Raw genomic sequence first — 25,956 nt, forward strand, 5'->3', positions numbered from 1 at the left:
GGATGGTTGGCATAGTACAAACAGTGAACAGGATGATGGCACAAGCGAAGTGCCAGAGGTTTGACTGCCAGAATTGTCTTCCTGTGATGTTGGTAGTGGAGAAATGAAATCCACCCAGTCCTTGTTCTCCCTTTGGTTCTCTACAACTCAAGGCAGTGAGGAAAGATGAGATGAGTGGTGGGAGCTACTTCTTTCCTTTAGTTCTGAAGGAAATAGAGGTGTCTATTTGTAAGTGCCCTACAAATCAGTTAGAACCTCAGCTGTGGGCTAGCTGAAGCTGTTGACAAAATTCCTATTTGTTTCAGCTTTCAGAAAAGCTGCTGTTTTTCATTTCAGAATTTAATTATTTCTCTCCTAGCCTGTGTATTACAGTGAACTCCCTTGGAAGTAATGAAATCATAGGAGTGGAAAACGCATGAAAATGAAATCCAAGCCTGCCAAGTCTTTTTGCATGTCTAAGAAGATTATATTGAAGAATATAATGTCATAGCTCTCATTTCAGCACTATTGGCCAGTACAGCTATTAAGGCTGCTAAACAGCTAATTTTAATCTTGAGACTAAAATGACGTAGGTTTTAATTGATGGCAACCTCTCACTCCTATTTTTCTCCTCCAAGTGGATTTTCACATGTTGGTGACATTAAAAATAAGTGTACCTCCACTGTTGTTTCTGTGCAGATGAATAATGTGACACCAGAATATTGTCTGGACATCATACAGAAGTTTGAAGTGTCAGAAGAAAACAAGAAGCAAAATGTTCTTGGGATTGAAGGTAAAAGTTTTGATTTCAGCATGAGTTTTGTCTTGCTGTACTGCAGTGGAGTGGAAGTGCTTTGATGGTGTTTTGGGGAGGTTTTTGCTATTTGCCAGTGACACCAAGTCCCCTGGATCAGCAGTTGGGAGCGTGGGTGCGTTTTGTGAGCCAGGGGGGAGATAAGAGTAGGTGTGGTGAGGCAGCAGCTCTCCAGCCATCCATCACAGCCATCCTCAGGAGTGGGGATGGATGCCTGAGGCTGTGGGGATTTATTGCTCACTCTGTAAGACAAACACAAACTGTACCATGCAGTTTATCTATAGCCTGTTCCCAGAGAGGTACTGAAAGCCAAGTGTTCATTCTGCCTTGGCTCTGGGATCTGGGATCCTGCACAATCCATTCATTTATCCTTCTGTGAAATAAAGTACAGATAGTTGCATTTTCATTGGGTTTTAATACCTGACTCACATTGTTTTTGAAAGTAATTGTAAATTGTATGTTTATTCAGAATCCAACTTATCCAAATCAGCCTCAGAGCTGGGATGAAATAGTTTAAATGCCATGGTGTGTTCCTTTGCCCAGAAGGAAGCTTCTGTGGAGCAGCATAATGTACATGGTGATTTGGGGAGGGGGGAAGGAGGAATCCTCCTCCACGTGGTATTTAAATCCTGGCTATGGCCTCCCTTCAACAAGCTCCTGATGTGACCCAGGGCACTGCACTCAAACTGAAATAAGGAAAGGAAAACAAACAAGCTGTGACAGTTAATATTTCTGCAAGCATTTCTGCTCCTCTTAACCTGCTGCTGCAGCTCCTTTTATCTCTGAGCTGCTTTCAGGGCTGGTATTGTTTGCACTGTCCTTTGCAAATATTTTACATTGTTTCATTCTTAAAGGAGGTATTTTTAAAACTTTCTCTGTTCAGTGCTACTCTCATTTAGAGGGTTATAAATCAAGTACCATCTTCTCAAATAAACCTGCAGAAAAAAAGAAAATAGTGAAGGTGGCTGGGTCAGTGAGTTGGCTGCCAATCCACAGTTCTGCTTTGGGTGTGCTCCATCCGTGCTCAGGGCACTGCCATTCCCAGCAAGAGAGTGCCAGCAAGGAACTCTGCTCAAAAAAGGGCATTTGCTCCTGAGCCAGTGTGGCCTCTGCTGTGCCCCAGCTCTGTGCCCACTGTCCAGTGCTCCTGAGCCACCTCTGCTGTGCCCCAGCTCTGTGCCCACTGTCCAGTGCTCCTGAGCCAGCCTGGCCTCTGCTGTGCCCCGTGCTCCGTGTCCAGTGCTCCTGAGCCAGTGTGGCCTCTGCTGTGCCCTGGCTCTGTGCCCACTGTCGAGCACTCCTGAGCCACTGTGGCCTCTGCTGTGCCCCAGCTCTGTGCCCACTGTCCAGTGCTCCTGAGCCAGTGTGGGCTCTGCTGTGCCCCGTGCTCCGTGTCCAGTGCTCAGCTTCGGGAGGAGCTCGCAGCGTTGCTTCCATGGCTGACCATCCCTCTGTCCCCAGGCTTCACCAGCTTCATGCGCAGCGCGGCGTGCGAGGTGTCCAACCCCCTGCACCGCCAGGTGCACCAGGACATGGAGCAGCCCCTGTGCCACTACTTCATCGCCTCGTCCCACAACACCTACCTGAGCGGGGACCAGCTGCTCTCGCAGTCACGGGCCGAGATGTACGCGCGGGTGCTGCAGGCCGGCTGCCGCTGCGTCGAAGGTGGGCTGCACGGGGGTGTATGGGGCTGCATTGGGCTGCATGGGGCTGCATTGGGGTGTATGGGGCTGCACTGGGCTGCATGGGGCTGTATGGAGCTGCACGGGGGTGTATGGGGCTGCATGGGGCTGCATTGGGGCTGCATTGGGGCTGCATTGGGGCTGCACTGGGCTGCATGGGGCTGTATGGAGCTGCACGGGGGTGTATGGGGCTGCATTGGGGCTGCATGGGGCTGCATTGGGGCTGCATGGGGCTGCATTGGGGCTGCACTGGGGCTGCACTGGGGCTGCACCAGGCACAGCATCACCACTCCCAGCAGCGATGCTCTGCTGGCTCAGGCGCTGCAGCACCTTCTGACCATTCCAAACTGGATTTTTCTGTTGGGAATGATCAGCCAGCACCACAGGCACCAGAGAATCACAGAATGGCTGGAAGGGGTTCTAAAGATCATCCAGTTCCAGCCCCCTGCCGTGGGGGATCGTGGAGATCACACTGGGTTCTTCCTTACCTCTGCATGATTTAAATAACACAAAATATTAGTGGGTTTATATTAGTATTAGTATTTTTCTTTTCCAGAAATAAATAAAGTCCTTTACCAAAGCTAGACTCAATATTAATTTTTTATGACTAGCATTACAAAAGGTCATCTGGGAAAAAAAATATTGTTAATCTCTATTTAAAAATTAATTAGAGAAAATGAACCTGAGAAAACTGGGTGATTGCCTTCTGCAGAACAGCTCCCAAGAACACTCAGCAGTGTTATTTTGCTTGACCTCATAGCTACTGCAGCTACTTCACAGCCCAGGGAACAGCTCTGCAGCTTTCTTCTTGGGAAGTTTAACTGCCTGTAGAGGCAGCAGCAGTGACAAGTTTGGTACAAATTCAGGGTACAGGCATTCATTAGGAAAAGCATTCTTATGTCAGTCCATTCTCCGTGTGCTGGATTGGCTGCTACTCTTCATACAGTCCATTATAAAGCTGCAAGTTACACTGGAAGTGGGAAAAGAAATTCTTTTAAAATAGTTTCTCTTCAGAAGCAAAACCTGCTTTTCCAAGGTAGCTGTAAACATAATTTGACCTATTACACCGCTGTAGTTTTATTTATGAGGATAAACCCCTTAAATTCCCTTTTACAAGGGAAAAAAGCAGTTCTAGGACGCTCTAGATTCTCATCTGACCTAGGAAAAGGCTGTCCTTTAGTCTGAGCTCAGTGGCAGGTTGCAGGAGATGGAATGAGAGGTGGAGTGAACCTTGTTGGCCGCTGCAGGGTTGGGCAGGTGAGCTCTGCTGGCAGCAGGAGCACAGGAATGGATGAGACTGGGGGCATCTCTTAATGTGTGGCTTTTCTGGTCTTAACAGTGGATTGCTGGGATGGCCCAGATGGGGAGCCAGTGGTGCACCATGGCTACACCCTGACTTCCAAAATCCTCTTCCGAGAAGTGGCAGAAACCATCAATAAATACGCCTTCATCAAAAACGAGTAAGTGTGGAGCCAGCTTTGAAGCTACACCTGTTTTCTGTAGTTAATCCCACATTCAAAACCACATCAAGCCAAGGAAGTGCAAATATTCCTTTAAACACATCAGGGTTGATTCTGTTCCCCTGTTTATTGCCCATGTTGTGATTATTGTTCAGCTCTTCCCATCAACTGAGGGAGAGAGTTCTGCCTAAACTGAACCTTTTGTGCTTTTAAACTCAGTAAGGCTCTGGACAGTCTGACACTGCTGATTATCTTCCAATAGAACTTCCCACTCACATCCACAGGGAGATTCTCCTGAAAAATCAATACTGTGATGTTCTCTACCTACTGGAAACACTTCATATCAGCAGGAAAATTGAAAAGCTGTCATGTGTAGTGTGAGGAAATACTGAGGTGTGGGATAGTGTTCTGAATCTGTTTGATTTGCCATGGTGCTTTATAACAGTTTATTATGAAAGCTGTGGACTCTAACCATATATATATATATATATATATATATATATATATATATACACACACACACACACAGAGTAGTCTCAAATCATGAGTGGGTGTAGAGAATTTTGAGTAGTTTAAAGAGAATAAAAGGAAAATACTTCCTTTTCTTTATTAAAAAAAAACAAACCACATAACAATGGATGTGTGGGGAAAAAAACAACCAAGACCAAAAGTTTGTTGTTATTGATGAGAAATAAAAAGTGATACTTTCAATACTAAAAGAGGTGGTTTTCATTATTTGGTGTGGAGTTCCTTGTTGTGGAACTCCAGGAGTTTAGGAAACAGTGGGGTGGCTTTGTGGAAGAGCTTGGCTGTTCCATTCACAGGTGGAGAGGTAAGAGTGCAGGTGTTGTCTCTCTACACACAGCTGTGACAGTGTCTGGGGCTTTGCTTCCAGGTTTCCAGTGATACTGTCTATTGAAAACCACTGCAGTATTCAACAGCAAAAGAAGATTGCCCAGTACCTGAAGGAGATATTTGGTGACAAACTGGACTTGTCATCTGTGAGCACTGGAGATCCCAGACAGCTTCCCAGCCCTCAGGATTTAAAAGGGAAAATCCTAGTGAAGGTAACTTGCTGCTGGGCATGTTCTGAATGCAATGAAACTCAGCTTGTGATATTGTAGATTTTCTTTGGAGGACCAGTTCATATCCCTTCAGCATCTAAACATTATCTGACAGTCCTTCCTTGGACAAAGTACTTAGTAGAGATAGAAAAGTGAAGACTTCCTGCCCTTCCCCTCCCTCAGCTCAGAGCTGTAGCTGATGGGATGGAACTCTGTTCATGCTTCATCTGCCATGTTCGTGGGAGAAGAGCAGCTCAGGAGGAGCTGGAGGAGGCCCTGGAGCCCTGGAGTTGGTGCTCTGTTCAGGATTAATTGTGTGAGCCTCTCACTCCAAATGGATTTGCTCTGAAAGGAATTCCAAAGGCCATGATGGATAGAACAAGGAAGAAGCATAAGGCAGACCTTTGGGAGGATGATGAATAGAGTTCTGCCCTATTCGATTGACTAATTACCTGAACACAGGGGGGCAATTACTTGTGTGTGAACTCTCAGGATACTCTGGCTTTCCCTCTGTCCTTAGTGTCAGTCTGGCTGCAGAGATTCCCAGTTTCAGTCTGATGTTAGTTTGAAGATGCTGCAGTGCACAGTACAGAGCTGACCCTAAAGCAGGAGCCCTTTGAGTGCTCAGCTGTGATTTTGCATTTCACTGCAGCAGTTTCCTGGGGTGGCTGCTGGTTAATGAACTGTGCAAACATGAGGGGCTGGTGTTTGGGGGATCCACAGGAAATGGAGTGCAGCATCACTCCTGTGAGAAATCCCACGGCACTGCACTAAAGGCAGGAGGGGCTGGGTGCTCTGGGTTCTTACCTCAACTTCTGAGCTGGCTTTTCAGCACATCTGAGGTTGTAATTTCAGTGATCCTCCAGCTCTCACTGCTGAAGCCCTGTGGGTACAGACTGCTGTGGAGCTGAGCTGTTTTCAGAATGAGGAATTCTATCTCCATCATCACAGGATCTCTGTACAAAGCCCTGTCTCCCATCCCCTGCTCAATTTAAGCAGCTCTATTGGAAAAGATAAAATCAGGTTTAGGAATCAGTACCTTGTTGAGAAGTAAGCCAGCTTCTCATCTTTTTGCTTTTGTTTTTTGCTCTTTTTATACATTTTCCTTTGAAAGGCAGTATTGATTCACGAGCCACAATTTCAAATAACGGCATAATTTCCATCCTGTAAGGGTATGTAAAGAGTCATTCTAATAACACTCAGACTTGAGCCAGTGTAAAGGTACCAGCAATGACCCACTCATTAGCAACAGCCTTATTAATTTCAAAATGCAGCCAAGAAATCAATCCTCTGCATTTCTCCAGAAGTCTGAGTGTCATTCCTGTCTCCCACTGATGAAGCAGGTAGGCTGAGAACACTTCTGTGCACAGAAGCAATATCACAAAGGGTTAGTAGGTGATTTATTTAGGAGCAGATGGTAAAGCAAGAGGAGCAGACTGAGTGCACTAATTAAACACTGACCACATTTATTGGGGTTTTTTTCTCCTCATTTTAGGGTAAGAAGCTGCCCTGCAGCCTTGGAGCAGATGCTGAGGAAGGAGAAGTTTCAGAAGAGGACAGTGCTGATGAAATCGAGGATGACTGCAAGTTAAAGCCCTGCTTTGTATGTGCACACAGTCAGTTCCCAGAGTGTGACAGCTCTGCATTTCTTACATGCACACTCCATGCCCTACTTACAGTTGTTAGCAGAGTTTTTCATTCCTAAGTTTTTCACTCCTGTGTCAGGTTCATGCTGTTCTATAGGATTTGTTTTTATTTTAAGTGCCTTATGTAAGAGACTGGTTTGAGTCTGTGTTGTCTGGATGACTGCTAACAGGAATTGCTTCCTTTTTAACTGTTTGGAGCAGGAATGTAATGCTTAGGGTGTCTGTAAGTGCATTAGCTGGGAATTCTTGCTCTTCTGAAAGACAAGGTGGGGCTTGTGACAGCTGTGAGGCAGAGAGCCCATGGCCAGGTCCTGGGGGATGTGTGGGGGGATTGTGAGCTGAGTTGGGAGGGGAGAAGGAGAAGGGAAATGGCAGTGAAAGCCACAGGTAGAAAGGGCAGAATCAGGCAGGATTATGCAAGGAGTGTTTTCTTGCAGAGGGAAGGAAATGGGAGCACTGTGTGACCCTCAGTGTGTACTGGGATGGACATGAGCACCTACTTGAACTGGCTTTCCTGGTGTCTTTCAGAGCAATGGTGCCACTCAGCACCAGGTGGAATCCTTCATACGAACAAAACTGGAATCTCTGCTAAAAGAATCCCAAATCAGGGACAAAGAGGATCCTGACAGCTTCACTGTGAGAGCCCTGCTGAAGGCAACTCACCAGAGTTTCAATGTGAACCTCAAGCAGGTAGGTGGGCTCTCCCTTCACAGCCCCTGTGAGGCCTGGACAGTGCAGACTGTCTCAGGTGAGAGAGCCAGGAGAAAACTCCAGGGACATTAAATACAGAGTGAATTTTCTGTGGAGATGTGCCTGCTCTGGAACCAGTGTCACAGAGCTCTTTTCTGGGAATTATTGGTAATTGATGGACCAGAAAGGGAGCAGTTGGGATGTATTCCAGCTTTTTTTACTGGTCATTTATTTTCCTTCATTACTGATCTGCATTTGATTTTTCCCAAATAATTGCCATTAAAAGAAGTAAAAATCTGCTAAAGATTCTTTCTACATGTTGCAGAGACTTCCAGCCTGGGCTCTGAGCAAATTCCTGAACACAGGTTATTGATTTTGCTGGGCCCCCAGTGCCTTCATCGTCATGAAAGCCCAAAGTGGCTCCAGCTCAGCACTGAACAGGGAATAACTGGAGTTCACAGCTCTGAAATACTCACCCAGCTGAAATGCTGGGGGAATATTCTTCAGTTTTGTTTTGCTCTTCAGAAGATGAAGGGCTGTGTGTTCCTGACAGAAGAAGCGAGATGCTGCCAGGAGTTATCCAGCTGATGTCTGGGGGCATGGCTGGGAATGTGGAACTCAGCCTGCAGGCTGCCTATGAGAAGTCCACATTTATCTGCTAGGAGATTCTTTTTCCTCTCCCCTTTCCCTTTGTGGCTGCTTTCAAAAACACTCAGATGTCTTGGGTTGTTGTTTCTTGCCTGGTTTTGCTAGACTGCTTTTTCTACATGGTTTGTTGTTGTCTTGAGTGCTAATGTTAATATTTTTCTTTACAGTCAGAGGATTCTAAATTATCAAATATACAAAGAAATTAGGAAAGCCCTGTAATGAGATTTTGGATTTCAATTTTTTCACAGATCAGACTTTAACTCACTTTGTCTCTTTTGTAATAATTTTACTTTCCTAATAGTGAGCCAGAGTGGCATACAAGAACTTGTATGAGGTTGAAATGCTGCCTTTTGGAGACTGTAGCAGAGTCTTTAAAGACATTTCTGGAGATAGTTAGTTACACTTTTTATTGCACTTTTTCCTGCACAGAACCTGGACACAAAAGAAGGTGGAAAAAAGTCTCATGGTCGATCATTAATGGGCAACTTTGGTAAACAGAAGGTGAGTGAAATAAATGAGAGCTGAGGTTGCTGTTGTAGGTCTGGCAGCATTCCAGAGACTCTGGCAATGTTTTACTGCTCCAGACAAGCGTGGTGGGCATGGGGGCAGTGAGGAGGGAGCCTGTGCAATTACACTTGTCTTAATTCTGTTCAGAAGATTGAGAACCTTTAAGATGAACAAAAACTTCACATGTGGCTAAAAGATCATCTTCCCTCATCCTGTGGAATTGCTGATGCTCTGATCAAACTTGAAGCAGCAGAAGAGCAGCACAGACCAATGTCTTGGCATATCTTGTCTGCCACAGAGCTGAAGGTGCCTGGGTCAGTCAGGGCCCAGTTTTGCTGTGCCCCACCATGGGCAGGGCTGTGCTGGGACTGTCCCTGCTCCCAGGGGCTGCTGTGGCCGAGTGCTGGCTCCTGCTCTGTGCAGATGTGTTTGTTGTTGCTGATCTCCTCCTGGTTTTCATGTCCTGGTTGTGTTTGTGCAGCTGCTGGGTGGGAGTGCCTGCTCTGCTGCTCCTCAGTGGTGTCAGTGCTGGCCCAGGCAGGAGCTGAGAGCTCTCATTTCACAGCTGGGCACAGAGCAGCCCCCACAAGGGACAGTGCCCACGATTCCTCCCATTCCCATATCCCAGCAAATGTTCTCCTGACATCTGCCTCCCCTCTTCCCACACTCCCACGCTGCCCTGAGCCCTGGATTTACAGCCTCAAGCTGAGCTGCTGCAGCTGCCAGCTTCCTTCCTGCTGGGGTCAGAGGGGCTGCAGTGGGTGGTGAGGCAGGTCTGCACTTCAGCCCAGTCCCTGAGCCCCAGCCTGCCAGACTCTGCTGTTCCTGCTCTGTGCCAGCCATGGTGAGAGCTGCACCGAGCTCTGACTGATAATCTGAGCAGTTTTTTATGATTGAGACATTTCAAAGAACTTAATCAGCCAGCAGTCCATCTGCCCTGAAGCCAACTAGGAGCCATCAAAAATCCCTTAAGCAGACAGTACCAGGACTCATATTTACACTTCAGTTCCAAGCTTGCATCAGTTTGAAGTGCTCGTGCTTCCTTTAGCTCAGTGCATGTCACCCCTCAGGCTGTGTTAAGAGCTCCAGGTACCCTGTGGTCCCTGAGAGTGGGCACCCTGTGCTCGCTGCTGGCCACACAGATGCTGGGAATGAGATGTCACAAACATCAGCCACTGGAATCTGCTGGTTATGCTGAGGGCTGGAAAGTCTGTCAATAATTTAATTATTTCAGCTAGTTATCCTAATGGCTGTAGCAGGTTGGAAAGCCCGTTCATTCCATCTCTGATGAAAAAAATAAGGGTATATATAGATTTTTTTTTTTAATAGTAGTTGTATTGTAGAGTGAGGCAACAGATACATCCTGTAACTGCCCCCTGATGCCTTTCCAGCTGAAGGGATGCCTGGAAGACTGGTTACTATTGATATTTTCGCAGATACAGAATTATCCACCCAACAATATTGACACATGATGTTTTCAGCCAACTCTTGTGCCACATGAATAAACTCTTTAAAAACTACCAGGGGAGGTACAAAGACATTAAAGCTGGCAATTCCTGAAAGTTAACTGCATGAAACATGATCAGTGCAGACCTTCAGACTCCAAAGTGAACCATGCAAATGATTTCCAATATAGTCAACTTCATGTCAGCACCAAACACAGCAAACTGAATTATCTACAATACAGTGTATGACAAGAGGAGGAAAGAAATCTGTGCTCAGTGAGCCATATGCAAAAGGATAAGGAGCTCTCAGTTATACTAATTACCTCTTGATGAGAAGGGAATTAAATAACTCTCCCTTGAAGCTGTGTTTAGCATTATATAAGATGTAATGCTCAAATTGGAAACTGTTAAATCATAGGTGCTTATGAAAAAAGGAGATTTTGAGGTTTTAATCCTTTTTGTCATAGCTATTTTCTTTATAGTATAATAATTTAGGATCACTTGAATATTTGTATGTGGCTCAAAATGGAGCAGGAAGATGGTGTTTGAACATTTTGCCCAGACTCTGTTCACACCTTTACTAATGAATATGTTTAATTTTCTAAACTGGGGGGAAGCACAGGTAGGCAGAAGCAGTGCTCTGTATGTTTAGACCCTGCTGTGTGCTGCTGTTTGTTAAATATGACACAACCCACTGGGATTTCAGCAGGAGCAGTGCCCTGGAGCCAGGGGAGCAGTGCTGTGCTCCGGTGTTGGGAGGGAGCAGGGCAGGTGCAGAGCACAGAGTGGCCTGTGCTGGACAAACCCTTGGCAGAAACAACGCCCTGAGGCCTGGGAGTACACAGAAATAACGCCCTGGGGCCTGGGAGCACACAGAAATAACTCCCTGATGTCTGGCTGGACTGGCAGCACACAGAAATAATGCCCTGAGGCCTGGCTGGACTGGCAGCACACAGAAATAACACCCCGAGGCCTGGCTGGACTGGCANAGCACACAGAAATAACACCCCGAGGCCTGGCTGGACTGGCAGCACACAGAAATAATGCCCTGAGGCCTGGCAGCACACAGAAATAACACCCTGAGGCCTGGGAGCACACAGAAATAACGCCCTGAGGCCTGGCAGCACACAGAAATAACGCCCTGAGGCCTGGAAGCACACAGAAATAACGCCCTGAGGCCTGGAAGCACACAGAAATAATGCCCTGAGGCCTGGCAGCACACAGAGCTCTCATGGCCACAGCCCAGGACCCCTGCCATGGGGTGCAGTGCGCTCTGTGCTTTCCTTCTCCACACAGGGAAACTCTGGCCCAGCCCCAGGGGTCCCTTTTGTCCCTGGAGCCCCACACCAAGCACAGTACTGGGGGTGTCCGGACCCCCAGTGACTGACCCCGCTTGGTTCTTTCCCCACAGAAAGCTGCAAAGGCAGCAGCCAAGGCCCACAGTGCCTCGGACGATGAGGACGGCCAGCAGCACCCTCCTGGCAAGGAGCAGCCCCACAGGTGAGCTGGGAACCCCACAGGTAAAGGCAGGGCTGTTCACTGCCAGCAGCTGGCAGGCTGTGCCTGGAGCAGGGGACGTGTGCTGGTTGTGCCCAGAGCAGACAACTTTATTGCATCTGAAAATGGAAAGAAAAAGCAATCAAAAATTGCCACTGAGAAGGTGTCTGCTGTCACTGAAACACTCCTTGGTTTGTCTAAAACAGCCATGGTGAAGCTATTCCATCATGTTTCAAATGAAAAATTTTGTGTGTATGGGCTGTGGAGGTAGAGGAGAGCAGTCATCCCGGAACCCTCTCCAAAGAGGTTTCTCACACAGGGTTCCCTGCTCACAGTTCTTCATTTCCTTGTTGTTGAAAAGAACAGGAGGGGGATTTAAAACAGCAGAAAGAGGGATTGAAATGTACCTTCAACACTGCAAGTGCCTGTTTTTGTTTGCTTTAACCCAGCAGGCTTGCCCGCCGCAGGAAGACAGTGAAGCTGTGCCGGGCCCTGTCTGACCTGGTGGTGTACACCAACTCCGTGGCAGCCCAGGACATCGTGGATGATGGTACAGGGCTGGCACAGGGCTGCCACAGCCCCTGTCACTCGTGAGAGGAGGGGGCTGAGTGCTGCTTTAGGCTGGCACGAGGGCAAAGCCAGAGCCCAGCAGGGCACTCCCTCCCTGGCAGAGACTCCTCTGCCCCTGCTGCCAGCAGAGGATTTCGCTGTAGGTTCCCCAGAGCTGCCACGTCTGGGGTCTGCAGGAGGAAAGGCTCCAGCAGGAGCTCTTAAGCTTGGGCTCTTTAGCTGGAGCTCTTGCTCTGCTTTCCTCTCAAGCCTGCAGACTTGAGGGGAGAACCACAGACCCTCCTGGAAGAGGGAGCTGGCGCCTTTCAGTTACCCAGGGTGCATGATTTGTGTAAGACAAGACAATCTATCCTGTAACACTGGGCTAAATCTCATGTTGCCCTTGATAAATAGCCAGGTGATGAGGTCTGGGCTCAGGCCCCGTGGCCCAGGATTGTTTGTCACCTGTCTGTTGTTGTACCATGGCACACAGGCTCCACAGGGAACGTGCTGTCGTTCAGTGAGACCAGAGCCCACCAGGCAGTGCAGCAGAAGGCTGAGCAGTTCATGCTTTACAACCAGAGACAGCTGACCAGGGTCTATCCCTCAGCCTACCGGATCGACTCCAGCAACTTCAACCCCGTTCCTTACTGGAATGTGGGCTGCCAGTTGGGTAGGAGCTGCATGAAAGACTTCCTTCCCTTTCAGTGTGTTTGTGTACAATATTATCTTTATTAATGGCACCCCACTTCTCTCTTTCAGTGGCCCTAAATTACCAGTCTGAGGGACGTGTGATGCAGTTAAATGAAGCAAAATTCAGGGTAAATGGCAACTGTGGTTATGTCCTCAAACCTCAGCAGATGTGCAAAGGTAAGCTGCCAGTGTAATTATCACTGTAGCTGCCAGGCCTGTCACAAAGTGTCCTTCACAGCGAAGGCACAAGAAAGGAAAGTGCAAACAAATATACAATCTTTTTTATTTCCATGCACTCATAGCTCTTAGACTTGTACCAGTGTGCAATCTCTTACTGTGATCATATATATACATGTATATTTTGAAGCATTTGCCTTATTAACATGTATTTAAAAGGAGAAAAAGGGTCCTGGGATGACCAGCTGCAGGAAAGTAGAATGAGCTCTGCAGTGGCCCAGGAGCAAGTACTCAGGGCTTGGTCCAGTTCTGCCTTGGAATCACATAAACAAGGGCTGCTCCACTCAGCAAAGGTTGTAAGAAAGAGGAGAATTTTTAAATTACTGAGCAGCTGCTCCATACTCATAATTTCTCATTTCTGACTGATTTTGTCTATCTGTGTGTGTCTTGTGGGGTGATATTTATTATGTGTATCTTTTTCCTTACCCTCTCATTCTTGCCATCTTTCAGGCACATTCAACCCCTACTCTGCTGATCCACTTCCTGCCAGTCCTAAGAAGCAGCTTATCCTGAAGATTATCAGTGGGCAGCAGCTCCCCAAGCCTCCTGACTCAATGCTGGGGGACAGAGGAGAGGTGAGATGCTCCAACCCCAGCAGATGCTTCCAGGGGAGCTCCTGCAGTGACATGGCAGCATATCAAACCTTCTCTTTATTCAAATGCACCAGTAAATTTCAGATACTGTCACGCTTTTGGTCATTAACTACACATCCCCCAACCTGTATCCTACTCATCTTGTTTAAGAGCTGATTTATTTTGTATTTTAAAGGGTGACTTTTATAAAAATTAGTCACAGCTGTCCCTAGTTCTCAATGCAAACCATGCATCACCATGGACTTCACAGAACCAATTCCCATGATAGTGTTGCTTGAAAATTCATGTCAGTCAAAGGGGATTGAATTCTCATATGAATTTAAATCAACTCTCTCCATTAATTTTTTTAAAATTCACCTTCATTTGCATGGCTGGCTTGCTTTTAAAATGTTGTGTTTTTAAATAACAGATAATAGATCCCTTTGTTGAGGTGGAGATTATTGGGTTACCTGTTGACTGCTGTAAAGATCAGACCAGGGTGGTGGATGACAATGGTAAGATCATCTAAGTGATTTTTTCTTCTCAGAGTAAAATATGTAATAATAACAATAATATTAGTAAATAATATAAATACTATTATTAATAATTAATATTAATTTATTATAGCAATAATTAATAATTAATTGCTTTTATTTTGAAAGCAATCCTAGAGGCAGATATGTCACATTTAATGAATGACATGATGGAATGGTCATTGCTGCTGCTGCTTGTGTCCTGTGTCTCTTGGGAACTGAGGCAAGCACTCGCTGTGGACTTGTTTCCCCAAGTGTGTCCTGTTTGTCCTGCAGGGTTCAATCCTGTGTGGGAGGAGACCCTGACCTTCACCATCCACATGCCCGAAATTGCCCTGGTGCGGTTCCTTGTCTGGGACCACGATCCCATCGGGAGAGACTTTGTGGGGCAGAGAACTGTGGCCTTCAGCAGCCTCGTGCCAGGTGAGTCCCCCTGTTCTCCTGGGCATGGGAACCCACCCTCAAACCCAAGGAGAACGTTACCAGCAGGAGAAGATAGATTTTATAAATGTTTATCTCTGTGACTTCATGGGAAGCTTGGACAGCTCTTCTGTTCCCTTAGGGTGCTTTATGAACCGTTCCTCAAAGGAGTTTGGTTATCTGTGCTTTTGGAAATAACTGCTGGTGTGTTTTTTATAACTTGGATGCAATTTGTACTGGGGCTGGGAAAACCTGTGAGGACACCAGAGAAGTTTACTAAAGGCACCAGGTGGCTTCCTGTGTATACATCACTCTTACAGACAGTCATTGCTAGCTGGGCATAAAATGCAAACTGCTGGTTCTTGGTGGTGCTTTGTGTGGAAATGTTTCTATTTCTGTTCCCCCAGGCTATCGCCACGTGTATTTAGAAGGACTGACAGAAGCTTCCATATTTGTTCATATAATCATTAATGAGACCTATGGAAAGGTAGGTACAACTGGAAATTTACATCTTCATTCTGATAAGAATGGATTTAAATGCACCCCAGAACCTCCCAGGATTTGTGCTGGAGTGCCCAGAGGGCTCAGAGCATGTGGGGGTTTCCTAGCAGCAAGGAAACTCCACCATAGCATGACTCCACTCTTGCTGTGCACATACTTGCAGATGTTCTTACTGTTAGCACCCAACAATTATCTTGTCTAGATACAGGAGGTACATTTCTTCAGTGTGCTACACTGATCTTATTTTGGAAGTACATCTTGAGAACTGTAGCTGCACCAGAACATGATATTTGACAAGCTATTTTTAGCAGCTAATTTAATTAATTTAAATTAACCTAATTTAATTTAAGGTTTTAGTGCATAGGTTTTGCTGTTCTGCAAGTTTGCTAATTTTAGAATGTTTTTAAAGTGAAAGTGAAAGCACAGTGCTTTTTTTTGTGGGTTTTTTTTGTGTTTTCAGCTGAAAACACAAAAAGCTGCCTTCCTTAGCTGTTTCCATCTGGAGATAAGCAGCACAAGGAATTAAGGCCATGTTCAGCAGGATGCTAAAGTCAAATAGCACCTTTGCAGTCATTTAAGAAATGAAGATAAACATAAAAACCTGACCTTTGTGAGGTTTGAGGTTGTAGAGGACACTCAGCCCTCAGTCTTGGTGCCTTCTGAGAGGATGCAGAAAATGTCATGACAAACATGAACCCAAAGTTGTGCAGCACCCACAGAGTGAGAACAGGGAACAGAGAGAGAACAGCAGAGAGAAGGGCCCAGGGCTGAGGTTTGTTCTTGTCCAGATCCTCTCCCAGTTCCATTTCCTTTCTCCTCCCTGATGCCATCAGACCACGGGATGAGATCACATGTACTGGTATGTGCACATCTGGGCATATCTGTGAGATCACATCCCTTGGGGATGCTTTCCAGGGACCTGTTTGGCTGCTGCCCTTGTAAGAACAAGTAACTCCAGAGGGGAGGCAAGAGGAGCAGGAGGGGCACCCACAGGGATTGGATCTCTGTCCCTGGGTCTGTTCACCTGATGCTGCTCTGAGTGACTGATGGGCTGCACTGCTGTTCCTCATAGGCTGAGTGTCCGTGAGTGAGGAGACCTGCTCAGTTCCTAAACTAAAAAATAGTTTTAAATGGCTTGCTGTAGAGTGTTTCTATTTACAGCTGATGTACTGTTACCTTATTTGCTTGTGTGAAGGTCTTGAAAACATTAGCCAAATGGATTTGCATTTCTTTTTGCCTTTCAGTGGAGCCCTTTAATCCTCAATCCCAGTTACACAATAATGCACTTTCTAGGAGCCACAAAGGTAGAGCTCATGAGCATGCACTTTGCATTTGCTGGGCACAGACTTTCCAGTGATTCCCAAATCGCATGATCTGCAACTGCCAAACTGGAACCATTTTCCATGCAGGCTCTGAAACATCTGAATATTGCTTTGATGAAGCCCATGCATAGAAAACTCCACGTTAATGTGCAGCCTGTCACTGCTGAGCACTTCCTAGAGCCTTGTCAGCTCCCATTAGGAGACTGAGCAAAGCTCTCTGGTAACTGTGGCAGGCTGCCATGCTAATGAGGAGAAGGGCAGGCATGCATGAATCCATGGAGACCTGTGCTGGGAGCTCCTTGCTCAGAGTAGCTGTGAGTGGCTTGGTGTGAATTTTTGTTTTGCTGCGTTTTGAACTTTGTTGTCATCGCTCGTAAGCACTGTGAGAGCAGCTCTTTGCCTTGTGAGTGAGTGTGAGCTCAGGCCAGGCTGTGGTGTTGCTGTCCCTGCAGAGCAAGCAGCTGATGGGGCTCCGAGGGCTGTTCTCCAAGGCGCCCAAGGCGGGCACTGCCGAGGCCAGCGGGCAGCACGTGCGGAAACGCTCCATCGGCGAGCGCATCCTGCGGCGCACGGCCAGCGCCCCGGCCAAGGGCAGGAAGAAGAGCAAGATGGGCTTCCTGGAGGCTGCTGAGATCAAGGACAGCGCCTCTGAGCCAACAGACCTGAAGGACAAGGAAGGGGTGGTCCGGCGGCCGAAGCGGAGCTTGCAGGCGCGCCCCGCGTCCATGCCCGTGGACAGATTCCTCATGGTGGAGCTGCCCTGCCCAGCAGAGGACACTGCCCAGGAGGCCAAGGCAGAGGAAAACACATCTGGTAAGACGCTTCCAAAATTACTTTTGGTGAACAGTCAGGGCTGCCCTTGCTTCTTTCAAGAGTACCTGATTTCTAGCAAGCATTAAAACCAGTATCTGTTATGCCAAGTTTGCTTCTATAGTCCCTGCTTCATTAAATCTCCAAAGGAGTGAGTCACAGAGCTCAGATCTGGCATAGAAAGACAAGAGGATTTGGTGGAGAAAACATCCAATATGTGTTTTTCCAGGAATTCAAACCCTTGCCCTTGTGAATGCTGCTTGCTGGTAGAAGGTCCAAATGAAATCCTTGTATAACACTTTACAGTAACCACATGTATAAACCACACTGGAGTCCATCTACTCGATGCTTTTGACTCAGCTTGAAGCATGCATCTTGTTTTCAAGTGTTGTGTGTTTTAACAGAGCTGTTTTGTTCTGTCTTTATTGCCACGCTTCTTTATAGTACAAATGTGACTAGGAACACAGCTGAAGGTAATGCCACGTGCAAGCTATGATGTGGTACCTCATTAACATTACTTACCACAAATATTACATCACCTGCTTGATGTAATTGACATTCCAAGGAAATTTCAATGAAGTGCCTGCAATTGTATTTTTCCATTTATTCATGTCACTCAGATAATTTGTACTAAACCTGCACAACCCCATGATTAAGTTCTGTCACAACTGTACCTAGTTTTGCGTTCTCCATTTGTCTGTCTAAGGACAAAATAGCTGTTGACAGACAGAGCAGAGTCTTGTATGCCACTAATATGTCTCTCATTTAATTTAGCCAACAGTGATGACAATACAAATGAGAAGGAAACAAGCTTGAAAGAATTGGCTTTTCCATGTTCGGAGCAAAAGGCAAGTGCTTCAAATTTAGCATCTCAGTTCAAGGATAATGACCAGAGGGATTCTACAGCTGACTCTTTAGTACCACCTTCACAGGAGCAACCTGAACATTTGGTTTTTGCAAATGGTGTAGCTCAAACAAATCACCTCGTGGGCTACCAGGAGAATAATCCTTCTGATGGAACTGTCCCCCTAATGCAAGACTCTGACTCTGAACTTCCCACAGAAAAATCACACCACAAAAACTGTGCAGACAGTAAAACAGATGATGACACAAAAGTATCTAAGGAAGGGAAAATCAGTCTCATGGAGACTTCTCTTTCTCAGAAAGCAGAGGTGGAGAATCACAAATATGACACGAAGAAAAGCACTGCAGCGCCTCTTTCCCTTTCTTCTGCCGTGTGCTCTGAGGGCCCTGACTGTCACTCCACGGTGGCCCTGCAGGACAGTGACATTTCTCACCTCATTGATGAAGTCTCTCTCTCGACTGAGAGCGAGCTGGACAGCGCTGTGTCCGCTCTCATCGGGCAGCTCGATGGCACAGATGACCAAACTCCTGTTCCTGCTGTCTCCAGCCCCCAGGGCAGCAGCAGCCAGAGCCCCAGGGCAGGAGCTGCACTCCCACACGTGTTTGCTGCAGACCTGAGTGGCCCCTGTAGGCACAACTTCACTCCCACAAAATCCAACAAATCCCCTTTATTCTCCACTCCGGACACAGCCGTGTTCTCCAGTTTGGAGGATGCAGAGTATTCCACATACACAGTTATCCACAAGGCATCTCCAGCTTCTGAATGTAAGAGCCACAGGGCATTGGTTTGCAAGGAAAGACTAACTAGTCTAGAAAGTGACTTGCCTGGCTCTTCTTGTTCTTCAGCCCTCTCTTTGCTAAATGCAAATCCCAAAAGGAATTGTGCTACAAAATCTGGAGCGAGCTGGGAAGCCCCCGAGTCTGCCAGTTCTTTCGGTTCCAACAGCCTCATCTTTGAGGAGGCGCTGGGGGCCCCTGTCCCTGGGGAGCACTCGGCCAGCAGCAGCCTGCTGGAGCTGGATGGGGACTGCCAGGAGCTGCTGGTGACCGCCTGTGAGTACAGACGGGAGGACATGAGCCAGCTGGCTTCTCCTCTGAGCCTCAGGCACAAGCAGGAGCCCGGGCACGGTGCTGACAGCACCTCTGCGAGCAGCTCCACTGCTGCGCTCTGCGCTGCTGCCCAGCGCTGCTCCGAGAGCTCCAGGGCTGCAGGGAGCCCTTTCCCCGCGTGTGAGGGTGTCGGGTTTTTGTGGCAGCAGCGCTCGGAGAAGCACAAGGCTGCAGCGGGCGCTCCCCAGCCCAGCTCAGCCCGCCCCGTGCTCCCGGGGGCTCTGCCGTTCCCCCCTCACCCCGCCATCCAGCACAGCAGCCCCTGCAAGTCCAAGAGTCTGGGAGACCTGACCTCGGAGGACATTTCCTGCAACTTTGAGAGTAAGTATCAGTACATCAGCAGGAGCTTCATCTCCTCGGGCCTGAGGGACAGGAAGGTGGCAGCCATGCAGGGCGTGAGGCCACACTCGACGGACGCGCTGACGGAGCAGCTGCGGAGGCTGCTGTCCCTGGAGCAGGAGGACAGCCGGGAGCCGCTCTGCCCCAGGCAGACGGACGAGGAGTGTCCCCGGGCCCTGGTGAGGAAGCTGTCCTCCCGCAGCCAGAGCCGGGTGCGGAACATCGCCAGCCGCGCCCGGGAGCGGCAGGAGGCGGCGGGCAAGCAGCGGCCCTGCGGCAGCGGCCTGCCCGGCGTGGTGCTGCGGAACAAGGCCCCGGGCCCGCCCGCCGCAAACCGGCACTCCACCGGCTCCTACATCGGCCGGTACCTGCACGGCTGCCCCGGGGAGCGCCGCGGGGTGCCCGAGGGAGCCTGCTCCGCCCTGCAGCACGGCTGTGGGGAGCTGCAGCTGCCGCCCGGCGCTCAGGACCAGCCCGAGGTGTATTTCCTGCTCCGGCTCTAGGCAGGAGCTCTCGGCCTGCTGTGCTGCACTGAGGGGTTAGCCAGGAGCTGCGAGGAGCCGCTCAGTTAGTTCAAAATGCAGTTTCATGCCGGTGTTCAGGGCTGGTTTTCCTGCCAGAGCTGAGGGAAGTGGGAACCTCCCTTAGGGGTGTGTGACTGGGCCGGAGCTGAGGAGCCGGGAGCGTGTTTGTAGCGCTCTGTGTCTAATGCCGTGCTCCAAAGCCTGACATTGCACTGAAGGCAATACTCCTTCCCTTGTGTCTTGTCCTCCTGCTTGGAAAAACACTTTTGGTGATCACTTTTGGCCTTTTGTGAGGATTCTCCAAAGCACTGTGGTGTCTGGAATGCTGGACTGGGGCTTGTTCTGCTCACCAGGCAGCGACCCTTCATTAGCATCACTTGTTCTGCATTGTTATTATAAATTGTACATGTTTTCATGTATGAACTGTGATTCTACAGCAGACGGTTTGTAGAATTAGGGTTAGTCCAGATTCGTGAGTCCTGTGTAATTTGTCTTCTGCCCTCTCTACAAAGTATGACAAGAGTTGTCTTCCTTTTTGGTTACTGTGTTGATTTGGGACAGAGTGGAATGTGGGAGTAATTCTGCTTTCATGAATGAAAACAATTTCTGCTTATTTTGTTATGTGTTTTTGCTGTTGGTTGTGTGAGTAGCTTTGGTACAGCAGATCCATTTTCTGTATATTTGTAATTTTATTGCTGAATTGTCGGCAGTCAGTGGAATATTTAAACTGACATGATAGAGTGACTATTTTGACTGTTCACCTTTTTCTATGAAGGCTGAAAGTGAATTGGGTGAAGGAATCTCAGACACCAGAAGCTTCCCTGTAGGGAACAACATAGCTTTATTTTGGTTGGAAGATACTCTTTGCCTTTGTTGTAAGATTTTCTGATATGTCAAAGATGTACCTTTTACCTCTTTCTTTTGTAATGCAGAGTATTATTATTCTTGAAAACGTCATTAAAATAGATTTTTAAGCACTTGGTTACATGTTTTCTGGGAAAAAAACCTTATCCATATAGATTGGTGCTGAATCCAGCAGCAGTTAGTGACTGCACACATCTGTTTTGGCAGGAGATGCAAGCAGGGAAGGTCCTTCATTTCGCAGGGTGGTTCTTGGCTGGAGGTGACAGCTGAGCTCTGGTCTCCCTTCTGGACCAGGAGCCACATTTGAGTTTGTCTGACTGTTCCTCTCAGGCTCTAACACAGGAGAGTGGCTGTGTTATCACTTGGGAGACAACAGTGGATGAATGCCTTAAGCTTTGGACTTGGATTTCTATTTCATACCCAGGATGCAGTTTGAGAGGCGTGACTGAGGCCCAGTAAAAGTTCCTTGTAAGGAAGCAGAGGTGAAGATCTCCACTGTGGGAGAAAAAAAAACTTGCTTTAATTGGAATTAATTTAAAAAAATTGTATAGTGCTTGAAGGAGATCAGGATAGATTATTGCAGCAGTGTTTTATCACATAATCTTTTATACTCTTACCCTAATTTTAGAAGTTCATCCAGATGGGGACAGTTCTTTGTGTGACAGTGACATTTGGCTAATGGAGCAGGGCAAGGTTTCTGTAGTGCAGCTCAAGCCAAAAACACATCAGCATTTACACACACACACACACACACACACACATATATATATATATATATAATCTTTCTTCAGTTTTTAGTTTAAATGATCAAGCTTCATTTTCTTTCCTGGAGTGGAAGCAATACAAACAAATGTCCCTGCTGCCAATCCAGCTGCTCCTGGGGGATGTTCCTGCCATGAAGTGTCCTGGGATATCTGAACCACCCTGCTGGTCCTCCTGTGCCCAGGTGCTGTGCTGTTACTGGTGAGTACTGGTGCTGCCAGCCCCGAGCTGGTGTGGGACACTGGGTCAGAAATGTTTGTGTCACTGTGAATTGGTGCTGCAGCAGCAATTTGGGGTCCCAGAAAATCCAACCTGGGGGTGATGTTGTTCTGTGCTGCAGCTCCAAAACTCCATGGGAATGGGACACTCGGGGAAAACTGCAAATGCCTCCTTCTCCAGCTTTGTATTCTGGATCATGAACTGAGTTCAGAAATTCAGCACTTCCAGAACTCAGCCTTTAAACTCTGGAAACATCTGCTGTGTGGATCCCAAGCAGCATTGTACAGAGCCAGGGGTTTTAGACACTTGTGTGGGACAGACCAGCAAGCTACAGTTCAGACATCTAGAAGGCCATTCAATTTTAGTCCTCTCCCAGAATTAATTAAACTGTCTCAACAAGGCTGCAGCTTGTTGAAAATCCATCTAGTGAAGACTTTCTTGGTGCAGAATCTGCACCAACGCAGAATAAACAATCACTTCAGCCTAGTAAAGGCTAGTGGCTCACATCCTGGGTTAGCAGGCTGAAATTGCTTTGCTAATTCATGAAAGAAGGCATAAATTAAGCTGTTCAAGAATCTGCAGAGAACAGATGGGTTTAGAATATTACTTTTGAGAAATTATTTATTTTCTAATTCAAAGCCAGAAAGAGTCTCCACTTACATTTATATGATTGTTTACTGGAATATCAGCTGCCCCTGCTTTAAACAGTTGTACAGAATGTTCCAGGTGTTAGGGAGCCATTCCACATCCCTCACTGCTGGCACAGGAGCCCCTGTTCTGACGCTTTGGTAGGAGGGCTTGCATCCTGAGTTTCCCATTCGCATCTTAAATAAGATGAATGCGTGTAAGAGTAAAACATTTCATTTTAAAACAGCCAGATTTTCATCCATGTTGGGTCAATTTTGTTCTGAGGGCTGATGCTCATTTGGATTTGTTTTGATAAGATTTTAATGCCGTTCCTTTTCGCAACAGGGAAAATCATGTGCAGGAGCCTCAGTCACACACGAGACAGTGGCACAGTGATTACACTGATTACAGATCTGCTTAGACATGCAGGAGGAGAAATAAATTGAATTTCTACCAGAGATTATCTTTTAAAGTCCTGTGTTGGTTGAGACAGAAAGAAATTAAAATGAACAGTGCCTGGCTGGCCTAGATGAGGTGGAATTTTGTGTGTGTAGAAAGCCATGGAAGTGGAAATACCTTCTTTTATATACTTCAGTGTAGCTTTAGTCTAGCTATGGACCAAGACAGGAGAGTTTGCAGTCTGGGTGAGCTGAGTTAGGCTTTGCCTTGTCTCTGCTCCCAGTGCTGGCTGGGCAGGTGGGCACGGCTGTGCTTGTGTGTGAGGGAGGGATGGAGGCAGGGAGAGCAGCAGGGGCTGCTGCACTGCTTTCTTAGTCCTTGCTTCAGGAACAGTTGGGGTTTTAACATCAAGACTGGTCCTTGCCCTGTCACTGCTGCAGTCCAGCAGCCTCTGGAGGGTCTGGCTCCAGCCCAGGGAGCTCGGCAGCCTCTCTGCAGGTGGAGCCACGGGGATTTGCTGCTCTGGTTCCATGTGTGTGGAAAGGGATGCTGAAAAGGGAATTTGAGGTTCTAAACAGCCTGAATTTCACCAGTTGCTTGGCTGGACACAAAAATAAATCCCGATCTTCCTGGTGGGCACATTTAAAAGAAATGTGAACTTCCATGTCAGACTTCATAATGACACAGAAATAGTTCCTTTATATTCAAACCAGTGAGGTCTTTTCCCTCTCATCTCAAACCCCTGTATTCTCTGATCTAATCCCAGCACACAGGGAATGCAGCCATGTACCAAGTGACACCAGGGCTGGGAACTCTGGTGTCTGACAGCCCCAAACTTTGGGTGTGGGGCAGCCCTGTAGCTGTGAGGGAGGGCTGAGACCTTCCTGGAGGAGCCTCCTGGCTGGGCCCCCTGCTCCCCCCGAGTTCCTGGAGAAGCTGGGGGAAGGCACTGCTGCAGCAGCCTGGGGGATTTGCAGAGTCCCTGAGCTCTCCCAAGCCTGGATGTGCAGGGAGCTCCACTCCAGCCCTGGTCTCAGGCTTGGCTGGGGGGAGACTGCCATTCACCAGTGCAGTCAGACTGTATTTATCCCATTTCAAGGAGTAATAGACTTAGGGAAGCACATCTTTAGGGGGAACAGATGTCTGGAAGTAGATGATTAATTTGTGCTGAGTTTTCAAGCACTCATTTAACTTACAAGCTCTTTAAAGTGGATTCCTTAATGTAGTGTTTCACATCTTTAAACATTTATAGTCAAAATCTTATTTCAGTTAAGGATGTGTTTGTCTAAAGTGATAGTTTTAAATTCAGTGATTTCTGCAAATGAATACTGCTCAGAGAACAGAATATGGAGAGTTGCAGAGTGCTGCAGGTCATGTTAATTTGACTCTCTTATTTCTAGGGCTGGTAAGATATTTTCAGTAACGTGAAATTTCAGCTGCATCCAAGAGGATGCTCTTGCAGTGCAGAGTTCAGCAGGATGAGGGAACACGACTGAGTGCTACATTTGTGTGCTTTGCACAGTGTGAATCCAGTGTGACTGGTGCAGTTGGTGGAGTTTCCCCAGCTGTGTGCTGGGGTGGGGTCTGTTTCTTGGCTGCTTGTCCAGACTTGGTCCATCTAAAGCTGTTCCAAAGGCACCAGAGATGGAAATTTGGTTTAAAGCACGTGTCAGGTTTCTTGTACTATTTCATACCTGATTTCCAAACAGAGGTGATGCTGAGTAAGCAAGATGGTAATTAATATTCTTGTATTTATTTTGTCTTGGGATTATGATGTCAAATATTTAGAATGTGCCTGGCCTTCTAAAGGGTGAGGGTGCATGTACTGTTTGAATTAATATAAATAAGCAGTAGTGATATTGGCTTGAACCCCACTTTTCTGCTATGGATGCTATCCATGCTCTGGATGGATTTGGCCTCTGGAGGAGCTGCTCCAGGCTCTGGCTGCATGCACAGGGTGTGGAAGGGGACTGTTCTTAACTGGGTGCTCGTTAGCTCTCTGAAGCTAATTGAGAGTCAGAGCTGCAGTGTGGAGCTGTGGGAGCACTGGGGCCATGTGGCCCTGGTTGCAGTGGGATCCTTCCCCACCCAAACGGAGAGAAAACTGCAGAGGATTTCATCTTTAAGCATTTCCTGAAGCCAACATGTGCTTTCATGAGAGAAACCAAGATTTACCAATCAGTACAGTTTGTAATTGGAACGATAAATCCTCAGCAGCTCCTCTGGTCTCTGTTCCAGGCACAGAGCTGAGCCAGCCTTGCAGCAGGAGTGCTGCTGGACTGACAGCAGGAGGGAGGGAAAAGAGCTGATGCACACATGTCCAGGAATTGTTCCTTTGATTTCCTAGCAGAAAAGCCCTTGTTTTGACTCAAAGGAAGTGTTTCTTTAGCCAGTAACTCAGGCTCCTCCATCACCAGGCCAGAAGCTCTGCTCTGCTGTAGGTCTGTGCTGGGAATGGTGCACAGGGATTCAGTCCAGAGCCAGAGGAAATGGTTCCTCTCTCTGGGATGGTTTTGGCAGCACCTCCTGCTGCACACAGTGGAGATGCTGAAAGCTCAGCAGGAGGAATTCATACAGCAAGGCCCTGTGCTGCTCTGATGGGAAGCTTTAAACAAGGGGTAACTCCATGTGTTCTGTGTGAGGGATATAATAATCTAAATCAGACCAAAATTCTGCGTTGTTGGTCATACACATCCCATATATTTTCATTTGTTACCAAGTGAAAGAATTGTGGGGAGCGATGGCAGTCCTACAGTGCTGATCCACCAGTCTTCCCAGGCTCAACAGTCCAGAGGCTGCAGTTGCTGAATGTATTTCTGTTCATTTGGTATGGAAATGATTTTTAGAATTATTCAAACCATTATTGATTGATTGGTTAAAAACTGGAATGTGATATCTGGTTTGGATTTCCCAGTTACTTTTCCCAAGGCATCTCCTCTGCAGAAGTCACAGGAACAAAACCCCTCAGAGCTCAGAGTTTTCACCCCCCAGCAGAATCCAATGGCAGCCCCCTGCTTTTGCTCAGGAAATCATTCCACCAACTGTTCTTTTGCCCAGCAACTTTCCTTCAACCTCTTAGATGGAACAGGATAAACAATAATGGAATGTTGTTAGGGATAGATACTTGTCCCTTGAAGTTTCTCTAGCATTTGTTAGTTTTTCCATTCCATTTCCATGTC

At 47.4% G+C, this 25,956-nt stretch overlaps 1 protein-coding gene across 5 annotated transcripts in view; it reads left to right on the top strand.

Annotated features, from left to right (window-relative positions):
- The window catches only part of PLCH1 (phospholipase C eta 1), a 55,155-nt gene extending 34,268 nt beyond the window's left edge, over nucleotides 1-20,887 (top strand). The window contains exons 7-25 of one of the 5 annotated variants that reach the window (XM_015637733.1): nucleotides 679-772; nucleotides 2,255-2,458; nucleotides 3,815-3,935; nucleotides 4,831-5,002; nucleotides 6,495-6,602; nucleotides 7,174-7,335; nucleotides 8,413-8,484; nucleotides 11,347-11,435; nucleotides 11,882-11,982; nucleotides 12,475-12,654; nucleotides 12,744-12,851; nucleotides 13,362-13,486; nucleotides 13,914-13,998; nucleotides 14,293-14,439; nucleotides 14,844-14,923; nucleotides 16,182-16,241; nucleotides 16,712-17,072; nucleotides 17,514-17,542; nucleotides 17,844-17,930. In XM_015637733.1, the coding sequence (XP_015493219.1) occupies nucleotides 679-772; nucleotides 2,255-2,458; nucleotides 3,815-3,935; nucleotides 4,831-5,002; nucleotides 6,495-6,602; nucleotides 7,174-7,335; nucleotides 8,413-8,484; nucleotides 11,347-11,435; nucleotides 11,882-11,982; nucleotides 12,475-12,654; nucleotides 12,744-12,851; nucleotides 13,362-13,486; nucleotides 13,914-13,998; nucleotides 14,293-14,439; nucleotides 14,844-14,923; nucleotides 16,182-16,241; nucleotides 16,712-17,072; nucleotides 17,514-17,524 (2,280 nt within the window). In that variant the 3' untranslated portion in view covers nucleotides 17,525-17,542; nucleotides 17,844-17,930. Of the gene's footprint in view, nucleotides 1-678; nucleotides 773-2,254; nucleotides 2,459-3,814; nucleotides 3,936-4,830; nucleotides 5,003-6,494; nucleotides 6,603-7,173; nucleotides 7,336-8,412; nucleotides 8,485-11,346; nucleotides 11,436-11,881; nucleotides 11,983-12,474; nucleotides 12,655-12,743; nucleotides 12,852-13,361; nucleotides 13,487-13,913; nucleotides 13,999-14,292; nucleotides 14,440-14,843; nucleotides 14,924-16,181; nucleotides 16,242-16,711; nucleotides 17,073-17,513; nucleotides 17,543-17,843 lie in introns of all 5 variants that reach the window. The other 4 variants (XM_015637727.2, XM_015637728.2, XM_015637731.2 and 1 more) reach the window with 4 other exon arrangements.
- Nucleotides 20,888-25,956: the final 5,069 nt, after the last annotated feature.

Source organism: Parus major, chromosome 9 (genome assembly GCF_001522545.3).
Source record: "Parus major isolate Abel chromosome 9, Parus_major1.1, whole genome shotgun sequence".
NCBI lineage: Eukaryota > Metazoa > Chordata > Aves > Passeriformes > Paridae > Parus > Parus major.